The sequence below is a fragment of the Cetorhinus maximus genome, chromosome 13 (assembly GCF_964194155.1).
Source record: "Cetorhinus maximus chromosome 13, sCetMax3.hap1.1, whole genome shotgun sequence".
NCBI lineage: Eukaryota > Metazoa > Chordata > Chondrichthyes > Lamniformes > Cetorhinidae > Cetorhinus > Cetorhinus maximus.
The window spans coordinates 73,471,533-73,499,369 of NC_135891.1; the positions used below are offsets into that span (position 1 = coordinate 73,471,533).

Here is a 27,837-nt window from a genome sequence, read left to right on the forward strand (position 1 = left end):
CCCTCCTCCTCACCTTGCTTACCATCAGCCCAATGCGATGAAAGCTGCCAGGTTGAGTGCTGGGTTGATGTGGGCCCCTCATGCCACTGGTTAAATCCCAGAAGTGGAGGAATGAGGCCCTTTAAAGTGGCCATTAATTGGTAAAATTGAGGCTGTGGGGGCAGGCAGGTAGTCGGCATGCGTCCTGAAACATTAATTGGTATGTTAATTGTCAGTCTGCTACACTTTGGTTCTTGCAACGCCCTATGAGTAATCATTGGGATTGGAGCAATTCTGGTTAGGTAATAAATGTTGGCCTTGCCAATGGTGCCTACACCCTGTGAATAAATATTATGAATAGTAAGCTGGCAACAATACTGAAACAAGAGGCCAGGATTTTTTGCAGGGCGGGGTTTCCCCTCCCGCCATCGAAGAGTCAGTGAGGAACACATCCCCACCATTACTGAGTTCTGAAGAAAAGTCATACAGACTCGAAATGTTAACTCTGTTTCTCTCTCCACAGATGCTGTCAGACCTGCTGACTTTTTCCAGCAATTTTTGTTTCTGTCCCTACCATTACTGTCTGCCCCGCAGCAATTTGATGCTCCAATGAGTCTTAATTGGCTGGAGACTGGACTTTGATCCTTCATTCGGGAGGAAGTCCCGTCTTAGAGTGGTGCTGGCCAACCTGATTGGCTGGCAGCTTTCTAGCTCATGCAGTGCCAGAAGCTGCAGTGGACAGGACTGGGACTGCAAGCAGTTCCCTCAGCCTTCATGAAACCCGGCCACTCCGCCAATCAATGGCGGGCCGCATTTCCAGCCACCGCACGGCAGGAGCCTAATTTCAATACTTTAGCATCTCATTATAAGCCCTGCTCACCAGAATCCCCCCCCCCCCTCCCACCCACCCACACACTGGATCATCCAGGTGATCATGCCAACATGTTTCACAACTACACATAAACAATGTGCACCTGGCGGGCTGCATCTCGCTTGGGACTTCGAGGTTTGTTTGCCTTCCTTGCTTCATGCAGTACTCGTGGTCATCAGTACCAGGCTTCGCAGGCAGCATCATGTCACTTTTAGGAGGGCTCACAGGCAGGTCTCTACTTATGAGACCAGCCGTAAGGCGGGGGGTGGCTTTTCAATGGCTGCAGGACTAGGGCCTGCTTGGGGAAGGGGGAGAAGTGGCCTCAAGTCAGGATGATGAGCGACTTGGATGGGAACCTTCAGCTGGTGGTTTTCCCATGTGTCAGCTGCCCATGTCCTTCTAGGTGGTAGTGGTCGTGGGTTTGGAAGGTGCTGTCATAGGAGCCTTGGTGAATTCCTTCAGTGCATCTTGTAGATGGTACACACTGCTGCTACTGTGTGTCAGTGGTGGGTTAGGAGGTCAGGAGCTGAGTAGGTTAATGAGGTCAGGAGCTGGGTGGAGCCCAAACTGAGCGTCAGTGAACAGGTTATTACAAAGCAATTTACCGCTTGATAGCACTGTTGATGACCCCCTCCATTACTTTATTGGTGATCAAATTACTTTACTGATGATCGAATTTACTTTTTTGATTCTCATTTGTCTGCCAGTCCTTGCTGTTTGCCAAGTTCTTTTTGTCATCAGCATGTTTTGAGATGTGCTTCCTATGCCCACGTATAAGTCATCAATACATAAAATAGAGAACAAAAGTGGACACAGCATGGGCTTCTGAGATACACCACTTCCACTATTCACCAATTACATGTCAGAATCTGCGATCATTTTACAATGGAAATTATGTTAATATATCACTTATATTCAAATGATTACCTGGAAGTTGAATGTCGCATTCAAGCCCCTACAATTAGCAGAGCCATAGAGGAAAGTTGTGTATTAAAGCTAGACAAAGTTGTTTGTGGAATGTTGTTCCTCATGTATCATTGATCTGAGATAACAGGAGTTAGCTAGTTCGCCTCATGAGTTGTATGAAGGTAGCCTTGTTCAGTTTGAGAATGTTGGGTGATAGTTTTGAAAGACCCCGGTCATGATGGAGATGGGGCAGTGATGGAAGGTTTGACTGGATATTTTTCTGACTGTTCCCAGACAGGGGAAGGATCAGAAACCGTGGCCTGACTTCCTGTGGAAAAGGAAATCAAATATTACGTTATAGGAGGTCACTTGTTGAGATGTGCTGTAAGGTCCAGGCAGATGGATCACATGGTCCTGAGAAAAGCTGTGTAAGGAAAGCAAATGATTTTAGTCCACATGAGATGAGCATCATTGTACTGTCTTTCTTTTATTATCTTCCTTGTTCACAAAGAGGGAATTGATATGAGTTTTAATCAAAACTAATTGTTACTCTGAATATTTTATATAGAGAACAAGTAAATGTTCAGTTTCGCAATTCATATCCAGCCTCATCTTAGTGAATTGTTTTAACTTTCCTGTTGAAAGATAGGAGAAATGATCAATAAATCAGACCATTATAGGATCCTTGTGTTAGGCCATCATCCATTTAGTCACTGGGAAATTTGGACACACTCCTGAACATAAGGCATGGATGACCGCTTACAGGAGGGACCAACCCCACTTTGTAACACCAAACACTGCTCTATCTCTATAACATTTTGCTTCTGGCCTACTTTCTAGGCTGTCCCATTCCCTCTTCAGCTGCATACGGATGAGTTTTTCTAACACGCCTGAGACATCGAATGCCTGTTGAAAATCCATTTACATTAAATCTATCTCACTTTCTTTCATAAATTAACTGCTTTAAAAAAACTCCACTGAACCTGACAAGCATGAAGTGCTCACGATTTTCAGTTGAGAGCTTCCCCAGAGCTGGAAAATTAGTCAGGCACAAAGTGCATGGAATTCCAGGATCAGGATCCTGTCCTCACCTCAATATGACCCACAGACTGAGAGGTATTGGGGGGAAATCAGGTTTATTTCTATTCTGCAGTGTCTGTAAGAATAGTACACTGATTCAATGTGCTGACCTGTGACACACCTCAGAAACCCCAGGCAGTGTATCTCACAGAACCCCTGGGACACATTCTTGAGATACACCACTTCCACTATTCACCAATTACATGTCAGAATCTGCAATCATTTTACAATGGAAATTATGTTGATATATCATTTATATTCAAATGATTACCTGGAGATTGAATATCGCATTCAAGCCCCAGAAACAGCTGGGCGACACAGCTATACTTTCTGAAGATGCACTTCCTGCCAGTGACCCCACTGCCAGTGCCAGACCACAGGTTCACTGGCTGGAATTTTCCAGCACGCCCGTGGTGGGCTCCCCTGCAGTGGGGCCAGTGAGCCATTGAAATCTCTGTTCACATTGGTGGGAGAGGAGTGAGGGGCTGGAAAATTCTGGCCACTGTCTTTGTGTCTACATTTCCTGAAGCATCTGTGGACAGTGTGTCTACCAACCTGCAAAGTAAAGACTGCAGGTATGGGGGGGGCGGTGCTGATAGTGTGACTGAGCCTGGCACTGTGCACTAGCGGGCAGGCCGAATTGGGTGGTATACAGTTCCAACAAGCCCCTCCCCCCCCCCCCCCCCCCCCGCCCCCCACTGGTCCCCTGTATAACATGCTGTGCTCTGACCATTTCTTTCTTGATTGGCTAAGAATACCAAGGCCATATTATCATTGACCAGTGAAAGATTGCTGACTTAAAAATAAAAAAAATGCTGCAAATACTCCACGTCAGGCAGCTTCTGTGGAGGGAAACAGTTAATGTTTCAGGTCGAGATGACATTTCATTAGGTACCTGATGAGAGAAAATTTAAACAGCTACAGGGAAAGGGTGGGGAGTGGGACTAGCTGAATGGTCATGATGGGCTGAATGTCTCTTCCTGTTCTGTTACCATTCTGTGATTCTGTGATGGTATGTAAAATGCTGTCAGGATAGGACTGACGCAGTTCTCCGTGATGTACAGAGCTCATGCAGCCTGTGCATATGGCCCGTGCGCATGTGCAGCCTGTGTGCGTGTATGGCCTGTGCTGTGAATATGTGCCAAAGCAGATGAAAGTTCCATTTGCAAGGCGAATGAGAGCTGATCCAAGTGAAGTACCTGAGGCAAAAACTGATCACTCAGCACTCCTTCCAATGGACATGGAAGATTTTGGAGTAATTCCTTTGCGATGTCACTGATCATGCTGCCACTGAAATGTCCTGGCATCAATAGGTCCAATGTCAATCTGGCTGTCCTGGGGCTAAATTTTACACACCCCTGCTGGGGGCTATATAGGTGGGATGTGAACATAAAATTCCTCAGCTTCCCGCTGGATTCCTGCCCGCCCCCGGCCTTTGCAATTTTGCGCTGGGGCGGGCGAGGCCTGTGCTTTCCCTGATTTGAAGTCCTTAAGTGGCCAGTTATTGGCCACTGAAGGTTTGTTTCCCACCCAGCCTCAATTTTCAGGCTGGCGGGAGGAGTTCCAGGGTATGAGGGAAGCCTGAAAATAAATCTGGTTCAGGCCTCGGCAGGAAGGGGGGGGTCTTCAATCAGCACCATCCTTTAAACCTTGGGGTTAACCCTTAAGGTCCTCCTCCTAAGGGACCTCCCTCCACTCCCTGGCCTCTCCACCAACAACCCAATCTCCCCTGTCCACCTCCACCAGGCCTCCCCTACCCCTCCACCTTATCTCTCCCTGGAGTCCTGGGACTTGGCTCTGGGGACTGCTTGCAGTCCCAGTCCTGTCCACTGCAGCTTCTGGCGCTGCACAAGCTAAAGAGCTGCCAGCCAATCAGGTTGACTGGAATTCTCTAAGGCCCCTCCTGAGTGAGGGGCAGAAGTCCCGTCTCCAGCCAATTAGCGCTCACTGGAGCGTGAAATGGCTGCTGGGCAGACAGGGTCGGAAGGGATGTGTTCCCCACCGACTCTTCACCTGACGGAAAGGGAAACTCCTCCATCTTAAATGTCCTGGCCCTGGTACATGAATCATCAAGTCAATACGCAGGTGTAGCAAGTGTTCAGGAAGGCAAATGGAATGTTGGCATTTCTTACAAGGAGGATGGAATATGAAAGTAGGAATATTTTATACAGCTGTACAGGATGCAGGTGAAACCATATCTGGAGTACTGTGTACAGTTTTGATCTCCTTATTTAAGAAGGGGCATAATTGCATTAGAAGCAGTTCAGGGAAGGTTTACTCAACTGATTCCTGGGATGAAGGGGTTATCTTATGAAGGCAGGTTGGACAGGCTGAGCCTGAATCCATTGGAGTTTAGAAGAATGAAACGTGATCTTATTGAAACATATAAGATCCTGAGGGGACTTGACAGGGTGGGTGCTGAGAGGATGTTTCCTCCTGTGGGAGAGACTAGAACTAGGGGACACAGTTTAAAAACAAGGGGCCTCCCATTTAAGGTAGAGATGAGGTGAATTTTTTTCTCTCGGAGGGTCACGAGTCTGTGAAACTCTTGTCTCCAGACAGCAATGAGGCAGGGTCATTGAATATTTTTAAGGCTGAGTTAGGTTCTTGACTGACAAGGGAGTCAAAGGGTGTTGGGGGTGGACAGGAAAGTTGAGCTGAGGTCACAATCAGATCAGCTATGATCTTATCAAATAATGGAGCAGGCTGGATGCCTAATCCTGCTTCTAATCCCCATGTATATATGTATGTGCTGCTGGCCCTTCTCTCCCTCTCAATAAGGAAAAGTAAATTCTATGTTCAAGCAGCCCATTACATACTGATGGCACTTGGATTCTTGCTCCTACCTGTCAACTGTCCTTAACACACAGCGAGAAGGTGAAATGCAGTATTCTGCAGTGATAGCCGTACAGACATGGAAGGTGGTGGTGGGGGGAAGGGGCTTACCTGTTCTAGCGATGGTCTGTCACACATTTGCCTCTATCATTGTGATCTGACAGGAGCTGTTAACTCAAAGCTGCTTCAATGGATGCCTCGAATGCAGCTTTGACTCGGAAAGCTGCAATCACCTGGTTTACCACAACTCAAGCCTCGAAGATCATGAGAGATGGCACTGTCCCAGATTGGTTCCATGGTATTATCTCTAGGAGGTGAGTGTCTGTTGAATGATTCTGAGAGATCCCGGGGCAGCAGCTGGAAAGTGGGATAGGAGCCTGGGTTCAAGAACTGAGAATTACTCATGGGTATGTAATCCACAATGCCATGTGCTGTGAGAGCACCCAATGTGACCGGACAGATTTCATACAGGACAATATATATAGAATAAGATAAAATATCTGGCGGGGGAGAGTTGCTGAGCTGAATGGTGCAGCTATGATGGGAGGTTTTCAGGCTGAAAGGAGTGTGGAATGTGAGAACCAAGGACAAGTTCTCAGCCTCGGGTACAACAGCAGACTGGATTCGGATAGGACATCGGACAGAGTGCTTGGTATTTTGGTCATGTGGCCTGTCTTATTTAGAGTAACACTAGTCCGACTCAGGAATGTTACTTCAAACCGCTTTATTTACATTATATATACATGATGAGCTACTAGGTAGGCACATCTCTCTCCAGCACAGACTATTCCATCTGCTCTACAGAATCTCTCGTGTGTCTGCTGATGTCACTGTTAAATCATGATACATATGACTAACTCATTACCATAACTATTAACCCATTATACTACAACTACCCTAAGTATAATATCAAATTCCTTAATAACAATGTTCAACTATTTCTTAAACTATTTACATTATACTTACCCAACCACCACCTCTCCCCAAAGTTCAGAGGTTAAGGCTGGAATTTTCTGTGCCCGTTGGCGTCGGGTTTCATGGTGGGTGTGAGTGGACAATATGGTGGGAAGGCCAAAAATTGGTTTCAAGATATCGTGAAACCAGTTTGTGATCGTCTGCTCCACTCGTTAATGGCGGCCACGATTCCCACCACCGCATGTCGTGAACTTCATTTTAATACATCTGCTTATCGTTATATGCCCTGCATGCTGGACCCCCCCCCCCGCCATGCCCCCCACACTGGATCGCCCAGCACGTCGGTGTGATTGCACGCTGATGTGTTTCACAACAGCATTTATAAGGTGTGCACCTGGTGAGCTTCACTTCGAGGGGAACTCGGAGGTGAGTGCACAGTAACGTTGTGCAGCGCTTGCGAGAGTCGCTTATTGGACTTCAAGGTTGAGGCACCGCGCATTCGGGCGAGGGCACAGGCAAGTCACAGTCTCCCACTGGCTGACAGTACAGTACCGGGGCAAGGGCTGCACTGCGGTTGATGGTAGTACACAAGCGCGTGCTGGGGGGTGGGGGAGCGGAGGGAAGTGGCCACACATTAGGGAAAGCTTGTATAAAGTGACCATTCCTCTGCAGCTGAGACAGTTCAGACGCAGTCACATTGACATGCATGGAGTCAGGCCTCTAGCTTATCTGCTCACTCAAGCAACGCAGAGACCTGAAAGTGCCAATAAATGCACCAGAGCTTTTCACCCTTCGGGCACAGACTGCAAACTAATGAGCATTTTAGTGGACTGAAGAACAGTTGGATGACTGGGCACATTGTACAATCCCCTTGCTAAAGCCGGCCATGGAGCAGTCACTGGTGGAGATGCTCGCAGTCCCTTGCAATGTCAGCATCCCGGTTTGTCCAGTCTCCCCCATGTTTCAGGCTAACAGTGCAGCCTTGCAATGTGGGTTAGGAGAATGCCTGTGCCTGAGCTGAGCACAGCATGCAGTCCACTGGGCAAAACTGCTGCCAATCGGGTGGAGTGGGGTGGAGGTGGTTGGGGTTTCAGGCAGCCATGCAGCGCACTAAACTCTGGCCATCCAAGTGGTGGCCAGCACTCTCCAGGATGCCTTAAGGGGCCTTCAGACTTAACCAAGGGAGGTTCTTAGTACACCCAAGCTAACCCACACATCTCTCTCTTTCATCCTGCAGTAGGGGTACATCAGGAGCACGGAGCCTGGTGAACTAGCTGTATGCCTCATGGCGTACAGAGAGCGAAGACAAAAGAGAAAAGACCAACCAGTGCCTGGGTGGGCAGAGGCGGGAGCAGCACCCTCAAGAAGGGGTGGCTGGGGCTCCCACACACGCCACTCGAGCCACAGTGAGCTGTCGCTGGTCAGTGTCTGCTAGACCCAGGGTCTAGCTGTCCTTTATTCCTGCAGATGACTGAGAACCAGTGTCTCCAAAGACATGTCTGGGGAGCTGGTCAGTCACATTTGCCACCTGCTGCAAGATTTGGTGCCACGGGGACATGGAGGGCATCCACTGCCAGTGGCTGTGAAAGTGACTGCGGCGCTCAATTTTTATGCCAGTGACTCCTTTCACGGTTCCACAGGTGATCTTTATGGGATATCACAGGCCTCCACCCACAAATACATCCATGCGGTCATGGATGCCATCTTTGTGAGGGCACACAACTTTGTGCGTTTTACCCAAGGCCAAGAGACCCAGGATGCAAGAGTGATTAGATTTGCCCAGATCTCTGGTTTCCCACAGGTGCAGGGTGTGAGTGACTGCACTCATGTGGCACTCAGATCTCCGCCACAACACATGGTGAACTATATCAACCTCAAGAGCTTCCATTCGCTGAATGTGCAGCTGGTGTGCGACCACAACCGCATCCTGCTGGTCTGTGCACGGTTTCCAGGGAGTGTGCATGACTCCTGCATCCTCAGTCAGTCACAGATCCCTGACATCTTCCAGGGTCCACAGAGGCTGCAGGTTTGGCTCCTCGGGGACAAGGGCTACCCGCAGAGGCCGTGGCTGATGTCACCCATGCGGCGGCCTCAGACTGCAGCAGAGTGAAGGTATAACGAAGCTCATGCTGCAACTCGCACCTTGGTGGAGCAAACCATCGGGATGCTGAAAATGAGGTTCCGGTGTCTGGACCGGTCTGGTGGAGCCCTGCAATACAGTCCGCAGAGGGTGTCACACATCGTCGTCGTCTGCTGTGCCCTTTACGACCTGGCACTGCAACGGGGAGAGGAGCTGGCTGAGGAGGAGATTGAGGAGCTGGAAGTTTCCCCCGATGAGGAAGTCAATGAGGGTGAGGCGGTTCTCGAAGGCAAGGATGACAGTGATGAGGCCCGCGCACTGGCCAGACGAGGCATGCACACTCCGGAGGCCCTCATGGATGCTAGATTTGTGGAAGATGATGACGATGTGCAGTGAGGAGACACCATAGATCCACACATCGCATCTGTGAACGTTTGACTTCTTTCTGGTTGGTGACAGCGCACATACCCTCTGTGATAAGGCTCCTGTCATGGAGATGCAGCGGAGGCCCTAACAGTCCCTACATTCCAGGAGGGTGACGACGACAGGCAGTGAGGACACTCCATAGACCCTCACATTGCTTATGTGAATACCTGACTCTTGTCTGTCTGAGGGGAGCTCGCTTGCGCTCTGTAAACAGGGTCATATCATGGAGACACAGCAGGGAACCTTTAACTTCTCCTGATCCTATGGCATCCTTCATGAGCTGAACCCTTCAGGACCACACTGTCACTGGACACAGATGCGCCTGGTCCCCTCCCATCTCATCAGCACCTCAAAGGTGCTGGGAGCACAGAGAGAATGACGGAACTCTGTGCCGCCGGCCCAGGACATTCTGGCAGCAATGATAACCCCATCGAGACACAGGCATGACTGATGTGTCCAGTGACAGCGAAGGTGCACCATCAGTGTGCTGGAAAGGCTGCACAAAGCACAAGGAAGAGGCCCTGGACTGAGACACCTGCCTTTATCTTGTGCAGAAAGGTTTCACATCTGAGTGACACGAACACTGCTCATCAGAACAAGGAGCCACAGGCAGGAAGACATTCTTGGGAGTTTATTGACAATAGTGAACATTATGTACAAGTGATTAACACCCGGACCCAGGCTGAGCAACTATATCTTCGTAACCTTCCTAACCCTGCTGCTACACCTTGTTGCTTCCCCGACATCCCCAGCAGAGGTGGAGGCAGCCTGCTGACTGCTGTGATGACTTTGGTGGGCGTCCTCTGAAGGGCCCCGGCCTGCTTTCGGGGTCCTGCTGTGTGGCAGTGGCACCTTCCTCTGCCTGTGGAGCTGGATTTGCTGGAGTCACAGGAAGAGAGGATACAGATGGGCCAGACACTTCCGGAGTCACCTGAGTGGATGGAACCGTGGTGTGTATTTGCTGATCCTCCTCCCTATGGGTGCCCGAGGGCCCCAGGCTGACTCCTCGAGGAGAAGGGGAGCTGAAGTGAGATCAAACTGCCCAGTGCCCCTCTCGCGTACACACTATTGGAGGCCGACTATGACATCAGGGATGGAGTTCAGCCCGTGCAGCAGTGCAGGAGTGATGTCCTGGACCAAGGTTTCCATGAACAGTCACCATCCTACCAGCGTTGACCTCGGTGCGTTGCAATGCCGGCGTTATCAACTCAGACTGAAGACGGACGGACTCCTCCATCTTGCTTTGTAATCTGAGGAGGGTAGTAGTCATCCTTTCCTGATGTTCCCAAGCTTGCCTTTGCAGCTCCAGCAACTGTGACATGACCGAGTTCAGAGGCTCGTCATCTGACTTGGACTCAGCAACGTTCTGGCCTCCAGCAGTCCTCCGAGTGCCGGGGTCCTGGGAAGTTCCAGCTGCCGCCTGCTGTGGATCAGTCAGTGTGATGTGCTCACCAGATTGTGATCCCAAGGCCACTCCAAAGCTAGATCCCACTGGTCCTCACTTAGTAGAGCACCTCCGACCTCACCGTCAGCACAGGAATGGTCCAGATCCTCACCGGCCAGCTGGATGGCTCTGTTTTCAAAGTCCGTGAGAGGACCTTGATTTCAGACATTCCTCCACCAGTCTGCGACCTCTCCCTCTTGTTGTGTGCCAGTTTGTCCTGCATGAGTACGGAGGGTGAGAGAGTAAGCAGGATGTCAGCCAAGCCAGATGATAAGTATGCCTGGCATATGTGGGTGGTGAGTGGTCCCATGGACGGGATGAGGACAATGAAGGTGTGTGTGAGAGTGAATGGTGATGTCCTTTGAACTGGCAGTGAGTGAGGGCCCTGTGGGTGTGTGATGGGTTTGTGAATTGGGAGTGATGAGAAGAGTGACTTACCCTGGTGGAACGGAGGAGATCATTCATCCTCTTGCGGCATTGGGTGGCTGTCCTCTCTTGCAGCACATGGGTGCTGACCACTGCTCCTCAAGTCAGATTATGCTGTTGCTGCCCATCCTGCAGCCGGAGCAGGGGTAGAGGATATCACGGTGAGCCTCCACTGCATCCAAAAGGGGCTTGAGGGACGCATCACTGAATCGGGGGGGCTGTGGCTGTCTTGCCTTTCAATGCCATGTCTTTTGTGCAGCAGTCCTGGCTGGTACGCTGAAGCCTTTTGGATGCTGTGGAGGCCACTGTGATGTCCTGTAACCCCACTCTGGCTGCAGGAGGGGCAGCAACAGCACCAATCCAGCTTGGGAGACGGTGGTCAGTACCAATGCAGTGTGAGAGCCACCCAGTGCTGAAAGAGGATGAATGATCTCCGTTCCCCCTGGATAAGTCATGCTTCTCAAGAGACATCACCGTTTATACTCTCAGACTTGTAGCGCCTGGCGTTATTAAGCAGCGAGGTGATGAGGGACAGGCGAATTGGAGGCTGCTGACCAGTGAAACAGTGTGTTTCCTGGGAATGCATGATTACTGAGGTGGGATTGGGACAATATGGTGTGAAAAGCCACCATTGTGGCCAGCTGGTAAAATGCTCTTTGTCCCGCCCACTACCATGCTTGGTGCAAATCTGGGATGATTCCGCCCTAAATCCCTGTGATGCCTTCACAAGTCTCCCTGATAATGTTATTGTGACCATTGAGTGGGACGGTGGTCTTGAACCAGCTCGTTGGATAGGTCAGCATTCTGCAAGTTGATTGATGGATTCTTTGGACCTTCATCCCAAAGCGCATGGTAATTGAACACTCGTTCTCGAAGGCACGAATGAGATCCGGGCTTTCTTGCTGAACGTGCCGAATGGTGTTTGGATGAGAAAGGAATGTGGATGTTCCATTTGTTGAAGGACTGTGCCTTCAGATTTTCAGTCCCGAATCCAGGCTTCTGGCCTGGTATTAAGGGAGCTCGGGTCTTGCCTCTCCGCTTGGAGTTATACCAGTTCTTCTGTTTTTCATGTAGGTCGGTCTCCAAGTTCCTCACTCTTTTATGGCCAGCTGCCATAACGGTTGCAGGTTCTGCTGCAGCAAAGGGACTTGTTTCTTCAGCCGTAGGCCCATGAGCAGTTCCGCCAGTGAGAAGCTGTTAGTTACAGGTGGAGCTCTGTAGTGCAGTAGGGCTGAATTCCAGGCAGAATTCTTGGTCATTAACGTCTTGATGGCTCTTTCAGCCTCTCCATTGGTCTGTGGGTGGAGGAGAGAACTGGTAACGTGGCTGATCCCACAGTTGTCTGTAAATTTTTTGAAGTGTTCCATTGACAAATTGTGGCCTGTTATCCAAAATGATTTTGTCCAGAACCCATGTGTGGAGAATATGTTCTGTAACGCCCGAGTCACAGTCTCAGCCATCGTAGTTTGGAGTCTGGTAGCTTCTAACCACTTGGAGTAATAGTCGATGGTAACATAGAAACATAGAAAATAGGAGCAGGAGTAGGTCACTTAGACCTTCGAGCCTGCTTCACCATTCAATATGATCACGGTTGATCCTCTATCTCAACGCCATACTCACATGTTCTCCCCACACCTTTAGAGTCCAGGAATCTACCAATTTCCTTCTTAAATATATTCAGTGACTTAGCTTCCACAGCTTTCTGTGGCAGAGAATTCAACCTGTCTAAATCACCTTAAAGCCACTTAACACCCTTCTTATCGCTCGCATTCCCACCAAGTTTTGTGTTGTCAGCAAACTTGGAAATATTACATTTGCTTCCCTCATCCAAATCATCCAAACATATATTGCCAACAGCTGGGGCCCAAGCACTGATCCCTGTGGTACCCCATGAGTCACCGCCTGCCATTATGAAACGAGCCATTTATTCCTACTCTCTATTTCCTGTCTGCTAACCAATTCTCAATCCATGCCAGTATATTACCCCCAATCCCATGTGCTTTAATTTTACACACTAACCTCTTATGTGGGACTTTATCAAAAGCTTTCTGAAAATCCAAATACACCACATCCACTGGTTCTCCCTTGTCTATTCTGCTAATTACATCCTCAAAAAAACTCCAATAGATTTGTCAAACATGATTTCCCTTTCATAAATCCGTGTTGACTTTGTCTAATCCTGTTGATATTTTCCAAGTGCCCTGTTATCACACCCTCTATAATAGACTCTAGCATTTTCCATACTACTAATGTTAGTCTAACTGGACAGCAATTCGCTGTTTTCTCCCTCACTTCTTTTTTTAAATAGTGGGGTTACATTTGCCACCCTCCAATCTGCTGGGACTGTTCCAGAATATAAATCATTTTGTAAGATGACAACCAACACATCCACTTTTTCCATGGTCACCTCCTTCAGTACCCTGCGATGTGGATTATCAGGCCCTACGGATTTATCGGCTTTCAGTCCCATTAATTTCTCCAGCACTATTTTTTTACTAATACTAATTTCCTTCAATTCCTCCTTCTCACTAGACCCTTGGTTCCCTAGTATTTCTGGGAAGTTATTTGTGTCTTCCTCCGTGAAGACAGAACTCAAGTAATTGTTTAATTGCTCTGCCATTCCCTTGTTCTCTATTATAAATTCTCCTGTTTCAGACTGTAAGGGACCTACATTTGTCTTCACTAATCTTTTTCTTTTTACATACTTATAGAAGCTTTTACAGTCCACTTTTATGTTCCTTGCAAGTTTACTCTCATACTCTGTTTTTACCCCCTCTTAATCAATCTCTTGATCCTCCCTTGCTAAATTCTAGACTGCTCCCAGTCCTCAGGCTTGCTCCATTTTCTAGCAACTTTATATGACTCCTCTTTGGATCTAATACTATCCTTAATTTCTTTTGTTAGTCTTGGTTGGGCCACTCTTCAGGTTGTGTTTTTGTGCCAGAAAGGAATGTATAACTATTGCAATGCATAAATTCGCTCCTTAAATATTAGCCATTGTCTATCCACCATCATGCCTTTTAATGAAGTTCCCCAATCTATCTTAGCTAACTCGCGCCTCTTTTCTGCGAAAGTTGAAGAGGTCAGGCACCAGTCTTTTCTTAGGTCTGTCTGGGAAACTGGATAATAATGAAGGCTCTGTGGGGAGGCTGGCTATTGATTGGACAAGTCTGGCAGGACAGAACAAGCTTTGAATTGCTTTTGAAATGCTTGGCCAACACACCGAGTGCTGAGCACGTGCTCTACGCTTCACTATTCCCAAGTGACCACCATGGATTCAATGGAGAATCTCCTCCCTCATCGTCTTCAGTATCAGCAGATGGTGGTTGAAGACCAGAAGGTCATCCACTATTGTTAGCTGCTTTCAATGCTCATGATATTTCCGTTGGAGCTGCTCAGTCGGACTGTATTTTGACCAACCTTCTTGGCAAAATTCCCTGACTTGGGCACACTCCGCACCCTCCTCCTGTGCTTTGTGGACCTCTTGCAGCTTTCGTTTGGAGAGAGGGAGTTACAGTTGATGAGGATGCTTCCCCCTTGGAAACAAGAATGAAGTCCTGGGCCTGATCCACCGTGGCTCTGGATAGGGCATCAGCCGTTGTCTGTGAGCTCCCTGGCACATACACAGCCATTGAACTGGTAATGCATCAACCAAAGCCTGAACCGTTGGATGTGTAGGGGTATTTTGACGATCTCTGTGGAATTCAAGAAGATGATTAATGGTTTATGGTTGGTCTCAGTTTAGAAATCAGGTAGCTGGAGAATCTCTGCCAATGCTTCCTTCTCTATGGCTGCATAGCATTGCTCCATTTCTGTCAATGCTCTGGAGGCAAAGTATCCAGGCTTTGTCTTTCCATTCTCCTGGACTTGAATGAGCCCAGCTCCAAGGCCTGTTGAGGATGTCTCGGCAGCCACCACTGTGGGCAATGTTGGGTCGTAATGTGCCAGCACATCTGAAGAGATGAGTCTATCCTTTGTACGCCCAAATGCATTGGTTTGATCAATGCCCCAAAACCACTGTTGACCCTTTTGTAAAAGATCTCTTAATGTTTCCACAATAGTGGGTAAATTTGGGATAAATTTGCCAACCTGACTGACCGTTCCGGAGAACCTCTCGACATCAGTAACACACTGTGGTTGTGGAAAGTCACTGATGGCTTTCGTTTTTTACCCTCGTATACCATTAGACCCTGTCTTTGAACTATGTGTCCCAAGAATTTGATAGTTGTTTTGGCTAATTCACATTTCTCATTTAAAGTGAGACCTGTCTCTTAAAACACTTTGAGAACTTACTGAACTCTGTGGTCATGCTCCTATCTTGTGGCTCCATGGATAAGGATGTCATCCATGTGACAAATTACCCCTCATTCCCCTGCCAGAATATTTGACATAGTTTGCAGGAATACCTGATAATATCCCAAAGGGAAGGTGCATCTCGCTTGCAAACTGCTTTTCGGCCTTGGAAAACGGTGAGAGTGACAGTTCCTCTGTGGAGGCCAACCAGAGCCAAGATCATGCCACTGTGGGTGGTCCAGCTGCTCACAGTGGGGAGGAAGAAGTGTGGTAGGGCAATAGTGGTAGGGGATTCATTAGTAAGGGAAGTAGACAGGCGCTTCTGCAGCCGCAGACGTGACTCCAGGATGGTGTGTTGCCTCCCGGGTGCCAGGGTCAGGGATGTCACGGAACGGCTGCAAGGCATTCTGAAGGGTGAGGGCGAACAGCCAGAAGTCATGGTCCATGTTGGGACCAATGACATAGGAAGATAGAGAAATGAGCTCCTGCAAGCAGACTTTAGGGAGTTAGTTAGGAAATTGAAAAGCAGAACTTCAAAGGTCGTAATCTCCGGATTACTCCCAGTGCCCTACTGTAGTGAGTATAGGAACAGAAGGATAGAGCAGATGAATGCGTGGCTGGAGAGATGGTGCAGGAGGGAGGGCTTTAGATTTCTGGGGCATTGGGACCGTTTCTGGGGGAGGTGGGACCTGTACGAGTTGGATGGGTTACATCTGAACAAGAATGGGACCAACATCCTCGTGGAGAGGTTTGTTAATGGGGCAGATTTAGACTAAATTGGCAGGGGCCTGGGATCCTGAAAAATAGTTCAGAGTGGAGAGAAGCCGAAATGGAATTAGAAATTAAAGTGCTAGTAAGTGAGTCTGGAAGGCAGAGGAACCATAGGCTTGATAAGAAAGAAGTGAGTTCAGCAAGGCTAAATAGAATATATTTTAATGTAAGGCGCCTGAGAAATACGACGGATGAGCTAACGCCCCAGATAGGCACGTGGGAGTGTGATATCATAGCTATGACCGAGACTTGGCTAAAAGAAGGGCAGGATTGGCAGCTCAATATTCCTGATTCTAGGGTATTCAGATGAGATAGAGAGGGGGAGAGATGAGGAGAAGAGTCACAATATTGATCAAGGAATCAATTATAGCAGTGAGGAGGGACGATACCTTGGAAGGATCATTAAATGAGACCATATGGTTAGAAATAAAAAACACAAAGGGGCAAACACACTGTTGGGTGTGTACTATAGGCCCCCAAATAGTCAGGGAGAGATAGAGGATCATGTAGTCACATTTCTGAGAAGTGTAAGAATAATAAAGTGTAATAATAATAATAGTAGGGGATTTTAACTACCCAGATATTAACTGGGATAGGGACCAAGTCTGGAGAACCCTGGATGTCAAGGGACAAAAAGGTTAGGACTAAGGAAAAAAGAGAAGCTTATGGCAGATACCAAGGGCTCAGTATGGCAGAGTCCCTAGAGGAGTATAAAAAGTGCAGGGGCGGACTTAAAAAAGAAATTAGGAAAGCTAAGAGAGTGCATGAGAAAGCATTGAAACCAAAGGGTTTTTAAAAAATATATTAAGAGCAAGAGAATAACTAGAGAAAGAGTACGGCCAATTAGGGATCATAGAGATAATCTGTGTGTGGACCCGGAAGACATGGGTACAGTCCTCAATGAATACTTTACGTCGGTTTTCACAATGGAAAAGGACGACGCAGGTATCGACATCAAGGTGGGGGACTGTGAAATATTAGAGGAAATTAACATAGAGAGAGAGGAGGTACTAGAGGGTTTAGCGGCCTTAAAAGTGGATAAATTCGTAGGCCTGGATGAGATATATCCCAGGCCGTTGAGGGAGGCAAGGGAAGAGATATCAGGGGTCCTGGCAGTAATTTTCGAACCCTCTCTGGCCACAGGTGAGGCGTTAGAGGACTGGAGGATTGCTAACATTGTCCCATTATTAAAAAGGGGAGGAAAGGATAGACCAGGAAATTACAGGCCAGTCAGTCTAACCTCGGAGGTGGGGAAGTTACTAGAAAGAATTCTAAAGGACAGAATATATCTGCACTTGGAGAGACACGGATTAATCAGGGATAGTCAGCATAGATTTGTTAAGGGAGGGTCGTGTTTGACAAATTGGATTAAATTTATGAGGAGGTAACCAGGAGTGTTTATGAGGTTCATGCATTTGATGTGGTCCACATGGACTTCAGCAGGCTTTTGATAAGGTCCCTCATGGCAGACTGGTCAAGAAAGTAAGAGCCCATGGGATCTAAGGCAAAGTGGCACGTTGGATCCAAAATTGGCTGAGAGGCAGGAAGCAGAGGGTGATGGTAGAGGGATGTTTCTGTGACTGGAACCAGTGGGGTTCCTCGGGGCTCAGTGCTGGGGCCCTTGCTGTTTGTGGTGTACATAAATGATTTGGACTTAAATGTAGGGGATATGATCAAGAAGTTCATGGATGACACAAATTGGTAGGGTGGTAAATAGTGAGGAAGATAGCTGTAAGCTACAGAAGGATATCAATGGACTGGTCAGGTGGGCAGGGCAGTGGCAAATGGAAATCAACCCAGAACAGTGTGAGGTAATGCACTTTGGGGAGGAGACAAAGGATTACACTATGAATGGTAGGACCCTGGAAAGTACTGAAGATCAGAGGGACCTTGCTGTGCATATCCACAGATCCCCGAGGGTAGCAGGGCAGATAGATAAGGTGGTTAAGAAGGCATATGGGATACTTGCCTTTATTAGCCGAGGCATAGAATACAAGAGCAGGGAGGTTATGCTGGAACTGTATAAAATGCTGGTTAGGCCACAACTGGAGTACTGCGTGCAGTTCTGGTCACCACATTATAAGAAGGATGTGATTGTGCTAGAGAGGGTGCAGAGGAGATTTACCAGGATGCTGCCTAGGCTGGAGAGTCTGAGCTATGAGAAAAGATTGGATAGGCTGGGGTTGTTTTCCTTGGAGCAGCAAAGGTTGAGAGGGAACCTGATAGAGGTGTATAAGATATTTAAGGTGTATAAGGTGTTTAAACTAAACAAGAGGGGTGAGGGATCAAGCTTGGGTAGGGTTAGGAATTCAAGGTGTAGAGTCATGAGAAATGAGGGTCAGAGAATGGCAGGAAGGGACAGAGAGAAAAAACCTAAGAATATATCAACAGTCAAGACTAAATGTTACAAAAGTAATAAAAAGACAAAACTGAAGGCTCCCTACCTGAATGCATGTAGCATTCATAACAAAGTAAATAAATTGATGGCCCACATTGAAGTAAATAAATATGATCTGATAGCAATTACGGTGACGTGGCTGCAGGATGACAAAGATTGGGTTCTTAATATTGAAGGGTACATGACATTCAAGAATAGGAAGCTAGGTAAAGGAGGAGGGGTAGCACTGTTAATCAAAGAGGGCATTGGTGCAATAGTTTGAGATGACCTTGGTTCAGGAGATCAGGATGTAGAATCGGTTTGGCTGGAGATGAGGAATAGTGGGGGAAAATGTCATTAGTGGGAGTGGTCTACAGGCCCTCATAACAGCAGCCGCAGTGTAGGACAAAGTATTCAAGAGAAAATATTGTGTGCTTGTGATAAAGGGACAGCAATAATCATGGATGATTTTAAGCTACAAATAAACAGGAAAAATTGGATTGGCAGCAGTAGCCTGGATGAAGCGTTCTTAGAATGCTTTCGAGATAGTTTCTTAGAGCAGCATGTTCTGGAACCAACCAGAGAATAGGTTATATTAGATTTGGTGTTGTGTAACGTGACAGGATTAATTAATGACCTCAGAGTAAAGGCACCCCTAGGTAGCAGTGACCACAATATGATTGAATTTTACATCCAGTTTGAAAGTGGGTCTAAGACTAGTATCTTAAACTTAAATAAAGGCAACTATGTGGGAATGAAAGCTGAAGTGAACTGGGAAACTAGGCCAGAGGATAGATCAATAGAGAAACAGTGGCAGACATTTAAGGGAATATTTCAGAGTATTCAGAATAAGTACATTCCTACTATAAAGAAAAATTCTAAGTGGGGGACCCACTATCCATGGTTAACTAAAGATGTTAAGGAAAGCATCAAACTTAAGGGAAAAGCATACAACTCCGCAAAAATGAGTGGCAGGACAGATGATTGGACAGAATATAAAGAATGGCAGAGAATGACTAAAAGGTTAATCAGGAGAAAGAAAGTAGTATGAGAGTATGAGAGGAAGCTAGCTAGAAATGTAAAAACAGATAGGAGTTTCTATAGGTATTTAAAAAGGAAAAGAGTAAGTAAAGTGAGTTAATAGATAATAAGGAAATGGTGGAAGAAATGAACAAATCATTTGCTTCTGTGTTCACTATAGAGGATACAAAAAAACATTCCAGTAATAGCTGCAAATCAGGAGGTGAACGGGAGAAAGGAACTTGGTGAAATTGAAACCACTAGGGAAACGATACTGAGCAAATTAATGGAGCTGAGGGCTGGCAAGTCTCCGGGTCCCAATGGACTACATCCTAGGGACTTAAAAGAGGTGGCTAATGAGGTAGTCGATGTGCTGGTGTTAATTTTCCAAAATTCGCTTGGAAAGGTTCCATTAGATTGGAAAGTAGCAAATATAACCTCTCTATTCAAGAAGGGAGGGAGGCAGAAAACAGGAAACTATAGGCCAGTTAGCTTGACATCTGTCGTAGGGAAGGTGTTAGAATCGATCATTAAGGAGGTTATAGATGGGCACTTAGAAGAGCTCAAGGAAATAGGGAAGAGTCAGCATGGTTTTGTGAAAGGAAAATCATGTTTAACCAATTTATTGGAGTTCTTTGATGGAGTAACATGCGCAGTGGATAAAGGGGAGCCTCTAGACTTACTGTCTAGAAGGCATTTGATAAGGTGCCACATCAAAGATTATTACAGAAAATAAAAGCGCATGGTATAGGGGATAACATATTAGCATGGATACGAGATTGGCTGGCTGGCAGAAAGCAGAGTATGCATAAATGGTTTTTTTTCTGATTGGCAGGATGTGACGAGTGGAGTCCCACAGGGGTCTGTACTGGGGCCTCAACTTTTTATGATTTACATCAATGACTTAGATGAGGGGAGTGAAGACATGGCAGCTAAACTTGCAGATGACACAAAAGATAGGTAGGAAAATATGTTGTGAAAAGGACATGAGGTTGCAGATGGATCTCGGTGGGTTGAGTGAGTGGGCAAAGATTTGGCAAATGGAGTTTAATGTGGGAAAATGTGAAGTTGTTCACTTTGGCAGGAAGAACAAAAAAGCAGAGTATTACTTAAATGGAGAATGGCTGCATAATTCTGAGGTGCAGAGGGACCTAGGTGTTCTAGTACATGAGTCACAAAAAGTTAATATGCAGGTACAATGAGTAATTAAGAAGGCTAATGGAATGCTATCCTTTATTACAAGGGGGATTGAACATAAAAGTAGGGATATTATGCTTCAGTTATACAGGGCACTGGTGAGACTGCACCTCGAATACTGTGTGCAGTTTTGGTCTCCTTATTTAAGAAAGGATGTAAATGTATTGGAAGTGGTTGAAAGGAGGTTTACTAGATTGATACCTGGAATGAGTGGGTTGTCCTGTGAGGAAAGGTTGGATAGACTGGGCTTGTTTCCACTGGAGTTTAGAAGATGATCAGCCATGGTCTTATTGAATGGCGGAGCAGGCTCGAGGGGCCGAATGTTCTACTCCTGTTCCTATTTCTTAAGTTCTTATGAGGGACGTGGATAGGAAGGCACTTTTTGCATTAGTAGAGGGATCATTAACCAGGGGCATAGATTTAAGATGAGGTAGAAGGCTAAAAGGGGAGTTGAGGAGAAATGTTTTCACCCAAGGGATGGTGGGAGTCTGGCACTCACTGCCTGAAAGGATGGTTGATTCAGAAACCCTTGTAACATTTAAGAAGTAGTTAGATATTTATTTGCGTTGCCATAGCCTTCAAGGCTATGGGCCAAGCGCTGGAAAATAGGATTAGCGTAGTCAGATCTTTGACCGGCATGGACACGATGGGCTGAATGGCCCCCTTCTGTGCTGTAAACGTCTGAGTCTGAGTCTAAGGTGGTTAAAGCAGAAGCTTCCAAATGGCGTCATAAATGTTGTTAAGAGCCTGGACTCCTGGTTGAGCGGTATTTGCCAAAACCAGCTATTAGAGCCACGTTTAGTGAAGAGGATGCTGTTGACATGTTTTGCCAAACTGTCATCCACTGAGCAAAGGGTGGATTTCCCTCAGGACTGCTTTGTTTAGTTTTGTGAGGCCAACACACAGCCTGAGCTGACCATTCGGCTTGGGGACTGTTCCGAGCCCCGAACTGCACCGGCTGGCCTCCGTGATGGGTAATATTACCCCGATATGTAACGTTCTGTGAAGTTTCCTCTTTAACATTTGGTAGTAGTGGGCGTGTACCCTCTTTGGAATGTATAGGCATGACGTAGCACCTAGAAGCAATGTAACATGGTATTCAGGTTTGAGTTTACTGAGCCCTTTAAAGAGTTGTTGGAATTCTGGGCAGAATTCAGTCCTGTTGTCTTGTTGTAGGACAAGGTTCGGCAACCTTTCTGAAGTGGTGTCCTTCACTCTGATTTAAGCTTTCGCATGCCAGTAATATATTTTAACGTTTATAAGGTCTTTATATATAATTACGTCCAACCTCCTCTCCAATACCTGCAACCCCACTCTAACCTTTCCTCCAGCCTCCCCTCAACACTCCCTCCCCATCTCCCTCCTTCCCCTCCCCACCTGCTCCCAACCCGAGTCCCAAACCCCCACCCCCCTCAACCCACTACACACACAGCATCCAATTGGTTGTATAATTACAAGGATGTCTCCTACCATTTTCCAACTGAGAGCTGCTGACCTTAGCGCAGTGTTGGCTTTGTGGCGGGCATTTTGAAACAAAGAAATCGGAGCCACGAAGCTGCCCAAAGTCCCGAAGCAGCAGCACAGCAACTCCATGTAAGTGACATTGAGAGAGCAGCTTTAAAAAGATCACAACTCTCCGCTTCCGATTTGTTCAAAGCCGGTCTGTGAATCTGGCTGCTCAGACTGGAAAATCATCTGACGCTGCACTGAAAATCATCTCAGTGGCCGTAGGTGGCTGACCCCTGTCGCAGGACTTTGTCCACTTTTGGCAGAATGCCTGGTTGCCTGCACAGATTTCTGCTGAGGAAAGAGATGCTTTGAAGTGCAAGACATGGAGGGTCTCTGTAATCTGTGGTCCTGGTAACTAAGACTGGCACTGATCTGACTTGTTCCTCCTGGACCTTAATGTTTTATGTTTGATGGCTGAAAGGGAATTGCTTAGAACCATGGCAAAAGATCAGCCATTAGTGTAACACCAAGATAAAAGTCAGCTTGAAAGCCTTTAACTTCCAAAATGTCGGATCAAAAGACCTGTTTAGGGTCTTTTACTTCTCAAATGAAGTCGGTGATGTCATTTTGTTTATCGCGCGGGACCGAGCGGATCGAGCCCTGTGCCACATCTATCCCGAGGGATCTGATGCGATACATCTTACTTCACGATCTACGCTGCACGGTGGCATATGCTAAACTGCGATATACCCGGCACTGTGATACGCTCCGTGCTATGATATACCCTGCAGGGTGCACCCCGCAGAGTGACGCACCCCACATGGTGATACACTCCACACTGCGATACCATGCAGTGCATTATAGCCCATGTTGCCTTGTACCACATGCTGCCATTTTCCTCGCACAGTGATCTACCACACACTGCGATACAGAGCCATAGATAAGTTATGGCGCAGAAAGAGGCTATTTAGCACATCGCATCAGCCATTCACTGACTCAGTCCTCAGGGCAGTGCTTTGACCAATCAGTATCAAGCTGCCTGGTTTAAATTTCAAACAATTCTTGGCAGTTAACTGTCAGCCACGATCACTGGTGCATTCCTCATGGGAATATCTCAACAATCAAGAATCCACTTGCCAACCCATCTGAACTCTCTTCTTATACAATATAAATTGTTGTTTTCCCCTCCTTGGTATTCTTGCGAAGTGTCCTGATGTGTAGAGAGACAAAAAGCTTTGTGAGGTGTCTCTCTCTTCAGCTATGCCCAAGTTCTGTATTACACTGTGCTGTACCCCGCGTTGTGCTGTAACCCAGGCCGTACTGTACCATGCATTGCGCTATACCCCGGAATGCGCTTTACCCTGCATTGCGCTGTACTCCGGGCTGTGCTGTACCCTGCATTGCGCTGTACCCCGGGCTGTGCTGTACCCCGCGTAGCGCTGTATCGTGGGCCGTGCTATACCCCACGTTGTGCTGTATCCCGGGCCGCGCTGTACCCCGCGTTGTGCAGTATCCCGGGCCGCGCTGTATCCCGCGTTGTGCTGTATCCCGGGCCGCGCTGTATCCCGCGTTGTGCTGTATCCCGGGCCGCGCTGTACCCCGTGTTGTGCTGTATCCCTGGCCGCGCTGTACCCCGCGTTGTGCTGTATCCCGGGCCGTGCTGTACCCCGGGCCGCGCTGTACCCCGCGTTGTGCTGTATCCCGGGCCGTGCTGTACCCCGTGTTGTGCTTTACCCCACATTGTCTGTACCCTGCTTTGTGCTGTACCCCGGGCTGTGCTGTACGCCAAGTTGTGCGATACCCCAGGCTGTGCTGTATCCCAGGCCATACTGTACCATGCGTTGCGCTGTACCCAAGGCCATGCTTTACCCCGCATTGCGCTGTACCCCGGGCCGTACTGTACCCCGTGCCGTGCTGTATCTCATGTTGTGCTCTATCCCGGGCCGCACTGTACCCCGCGTTGTGCTGTACCCCGTGTTGTTCAGTACCCCGTGTTGTACTGTACCCCATGTCGCACTGTACCCTGAGCCGCACTGTACCCCGTGTTGTGCTGTACCCCGCGTTGTGCTGTACCCAGGGCCGTGCTGTACCACGGGCTGTGCTGCACCTCGCGTTGTGCTGCACCCCGCATTGTGCTGTACCCCGTCTTGTCATGTACCCCGTCTTGTCATGTACCCCGTCTTGTCATGTACCCTGCGTTGTGCTGTACCCCGCTTTGTGCTGTATCCCGGGCCACGCTGTATGCCCTGTTGAGCTGTACCCCGTATTGTGTGCACCCCGCGTTGTGCTGCACCCCGCGTTGTGCTGCACCCCGCGTTGTGCTGCACCCCGCGTTGTGCTGCAGCCCGCGTTGTGCTGCACCTCGCGTTTTGCTGCACCTCGCGTTTTGCTGCACCCCGCGTTGTGCTCTACCCCACGTGGTGCTGTACCCCGGGCCGTGCTGCACCCTGGGCCGTTCTGTACCCTATGTTGCACTGTACCTCGCGTTTTGCTGCACCCCGCGTGGTGTTGTACCCCGGGCTGTGCTTTACTCTGTGTTGCGCTGTACCCTGAGCCACGCTATACCCCGCGTGGTTCTGTACCCCAGGCTGTGCTGCACCCCGGGTCGTTCTGTACCCCGCGTTGCGCTGTATCCCAGGCTGTGCTGTACACTCGGCCGTTCTGTACCCTGTGTTGCGCTGAACCCTAGGCCGTGTTTTAACTCATGTTGTGCTGTACCCCGGGCCTTGCTTAACCCCGTGTTGTGCTGTATCCAGGGCCGCGCTTTACCCCGGGCTGTGCCATGCCCCGCGTTGTGCTGTTTCCCGGGCCGAGCTGTACCCCGGGCCGCACTGTACCCCGGGCCCTTCTTTACCCCATGTTGCGCTGTACCCCACGTTGGACTGTACCCCATGTTGCACTGTACCCGGGCCGTGCTTTACCCCGCGTTGCGCTGTACCCCGTGTTGCGCTGTATCCCACGTTGTGCTGTACCCCGTGTTGTGCTGCGCCCCGTGTTGTGCTGCGCCCCGTGTTGTGCTGCGCCCCGTGTTGTGCTGCGCCCCTGTATTGTGCTGTACCCCTGTATTGTGCTGTACCCCACATTGTGCTGTATCCCGGGTCGCACTGTACCCCGTGTTGCGCTGCACCCGACGTTGTGCTGTATCTGGCGTTGTGCTGTACCCCAGGCTGTTCTGTACCCCAGGCCATACTATACCAAGCGTGGCGCTGTACCCAGGGCCGTGCTTTACGCCACGTTGCGCTGTACCCCGCGGTGCGCTGTACCCCGGGCTGTGCTTTACCCCGCGCTGCGCTGTACCCCAGGCCGTGCTTTACACCACGTTGCGCTGTACCCCGCGTAGCGCTGTACCCCATGTTGTGTGGTACCCCGCATTGTGCTCTACCCCATGTTGTGCTGTACCCCGTGTTGTGCTGTACCCTGGGCCGTGTTGTACCTCGCATTGTGCTGTATCCCACGTTGTGCTGTAGCTGGGGCTATGCTGTGCTGTGCCCGCGTTGTGCAGTTTCCCGGGCCGTGCTGTACCCTGGGCCGCACTGTACCCCGGGCCCTTCTTTACCCCATGTTGCACTGTACCCGGGCCGTGCTTTACCCCATGTTGTGCTGTACCCCGCGTTGTGCTGTATCCCGGACCGTGCTGTATCCCGGACCGCGCTGTGCCCCGGGCCGCGCTGTACCCCGGGCCATGCTTTACCCCATGTTGCGCTATACCCCGGATCGTACTTTACCCCGCGTTGCGCTGCACCCTGGGCCCTGCTGTGCCCCGGGATGCGCTGTACCCCGCGTTGTGCTGTAACCTGGGCCGCGCTGTACCCTCCGTTGCGCTGTTCCCCGGGCATTGCTTTACCCCACGTTGCGCTGTACCCAGCATTGCACTGTACACAGCTTTGCGCCGTACCCTGGGAAGTGCTGTACCCTGCGAAGCGCTGTACCCCGTGTTGCGCTGTATCCCGGGCCATGCTGTACCCTGCATTGTGTTGTACCCCGGGCCGGGCTGTACCCTGGGCTGTGCTGCACCTCGCGTTGTGCTCTACCTCATGTTCTGGTGTACCCCGGGCCTTGCTGTACCCCGCGTTGTGCTGTACCCCGCGTTGTGCTGTACCCCGCGTTGTGCTGTACCCCGCGTTGTGCTGTACCCCGCGTTGTGCTGTACCCCGCGTTGTGCTGTATCCCGCGTTGTGCTGTATCCCGGGCTGCGCTGTACCCCGTGTTGTGCTGTATCCCGCGTTGTGCTTTATCCCGGGCCACACTGTACCCCAAGTAGTGCTGTACCCCACGTTGCGCTGTTCCCGGCATTGCACTGTACCCCGTGTTTCGCTGTACCCCACGTTGTGCTGTATCCCGCGTTGTGCTGTACTCCAGGCCATAATGTACCATGCGTTATACTGAACCCCAGGCCATGCTTTACCCCGTGTTGCGCTGTAAACCAGGCCGTGCTTTACGCCACGTTGCGCTGTACCCCATGTGGTGCTGTACCCCACATTGCGCTGTACCCTGAGAAGTGCTGTAGCCCGGGCTGTGCTGTACGCCCCGTCGTGCTGCACCCCGCGTTGCGCTGTACCCCACGTTGTGCTGTAACCCGGGCCACGCTGTACCCCGCATTGTGCCGTCCCCCGGCCATTGCTTTACCCCACGTTGCATTGTACACAGCTTTGCGCTGTACCCTGGGAAGCGCTGTATCCCGGGCCGTGCTGCACCCCGGTCCGTGCTGCACCCCGGTCCGTGCTGCACCCCGGTCCGGGCTGCACCCCGGTCCGGGCTGCACCCCGGGCCGGGCTGCACCCCGGGCCGGGCTGCACCCCGGGCCGGGCTGCACCCCGGGCCGTTATGTACCCTGCGTTGCGCTGTACCCCGCGTTGCGCTGTGTCCCGGGCTGTGCTGTGTCCTGGGCTGTTCTATACCCCGTGTTGCGCTGTACCCCGTGTTGCGCTGCACCCCGGGCCGTGCTGTACCCAGGGCCGTGCTGTACCCCGGGTTGTGCTGCATCTCGCATTGTGCTGTACCCCGTCTTGTCATGTACCCCGTGTTCTGCTGTACCCCGTGCCTTGCTGTACCCCGGGCCGTGATGAACTCTACGTTGTGCTGTACACTGGGCCGTGCTGTATCCCGGGCCACGCTGTTCGCCCTGTTGAGATGTACCCCGCGTTGCGCTGTATCCCGGGCTGTGCTGCACCCTGCGTTGTGCTGTACCCCGCGTTGTGCTGTACCCCAGGCCGTGCTTTACCCAATGTTGCGCTATACCCGGGTCGTACTTTACCTCGCGTTGCACTGTACCCCGTGTTGCGCTGCACCCTGGGCCGTGCTGTACACCGCGTTGTGCTTTACCCCGTGTTACGCTGTACCCAGGCCGCGTTTTAGCGCACGTTGCGCTGTATCCCACATTGTACTGTATCCCACATTGTGCTGTATCCCACATTGTGCTGTATCCCACATTGTGCTGTATACCGGGCCTTGCAGTACACCGCATTGTGCTTTAGCCCGCGTTGTGCAGTACCCCGGGCTGCGCTGTACCCCGCATTGTGCTGTATCCTGGTCCGCGCTGTACCCCACGTTGCACTGTCCCCCAGGCAGTGCTTTACCCCACGTTGCGCTGTATCCTGGGAAGGGCTGTACCCCGCGTAGCGCTGCATCCCAGGCCATGCTGTAACCTGCGTTGTGCTGTACCCCGGGCCGTGCTGTACCCCACGTTGTGCTGTAACCCAGGCTGCGCAGTACCCCGTGTTGTGCTGTATCCCGAGCCACACTGTACGCCCTGTTGAGCTGTACCCCGT

At 49.7% G+C, this 27,837-nt stretch overlaps 1 protein-coding gene across 1 annotated transcript in view; it reads left to right on the forward strand.

Annotated features, from left to right (window-relative positions):
• The window catches only part of LOC144689209 (hematopoietic SH2 domain-containing protein-like), a 105,774-nt gene that overhangs the window by 17,226 nt on the left and 60,711 nt on the right, over positions 1–27,837 (forward strand). The window contains exon 2 of the mRNA XM_078556321.1: positions 5,836–5,985. Coding sequence (XP_078412447.1) covers positions 5,861–5,985 — 125 coding nt within the window. The 5' untranslated portion in view covers positions 5,836–5,860. The remainder of the gene's footprint in view (positions 1–5,835; positions 5,986–27,837) is intronic.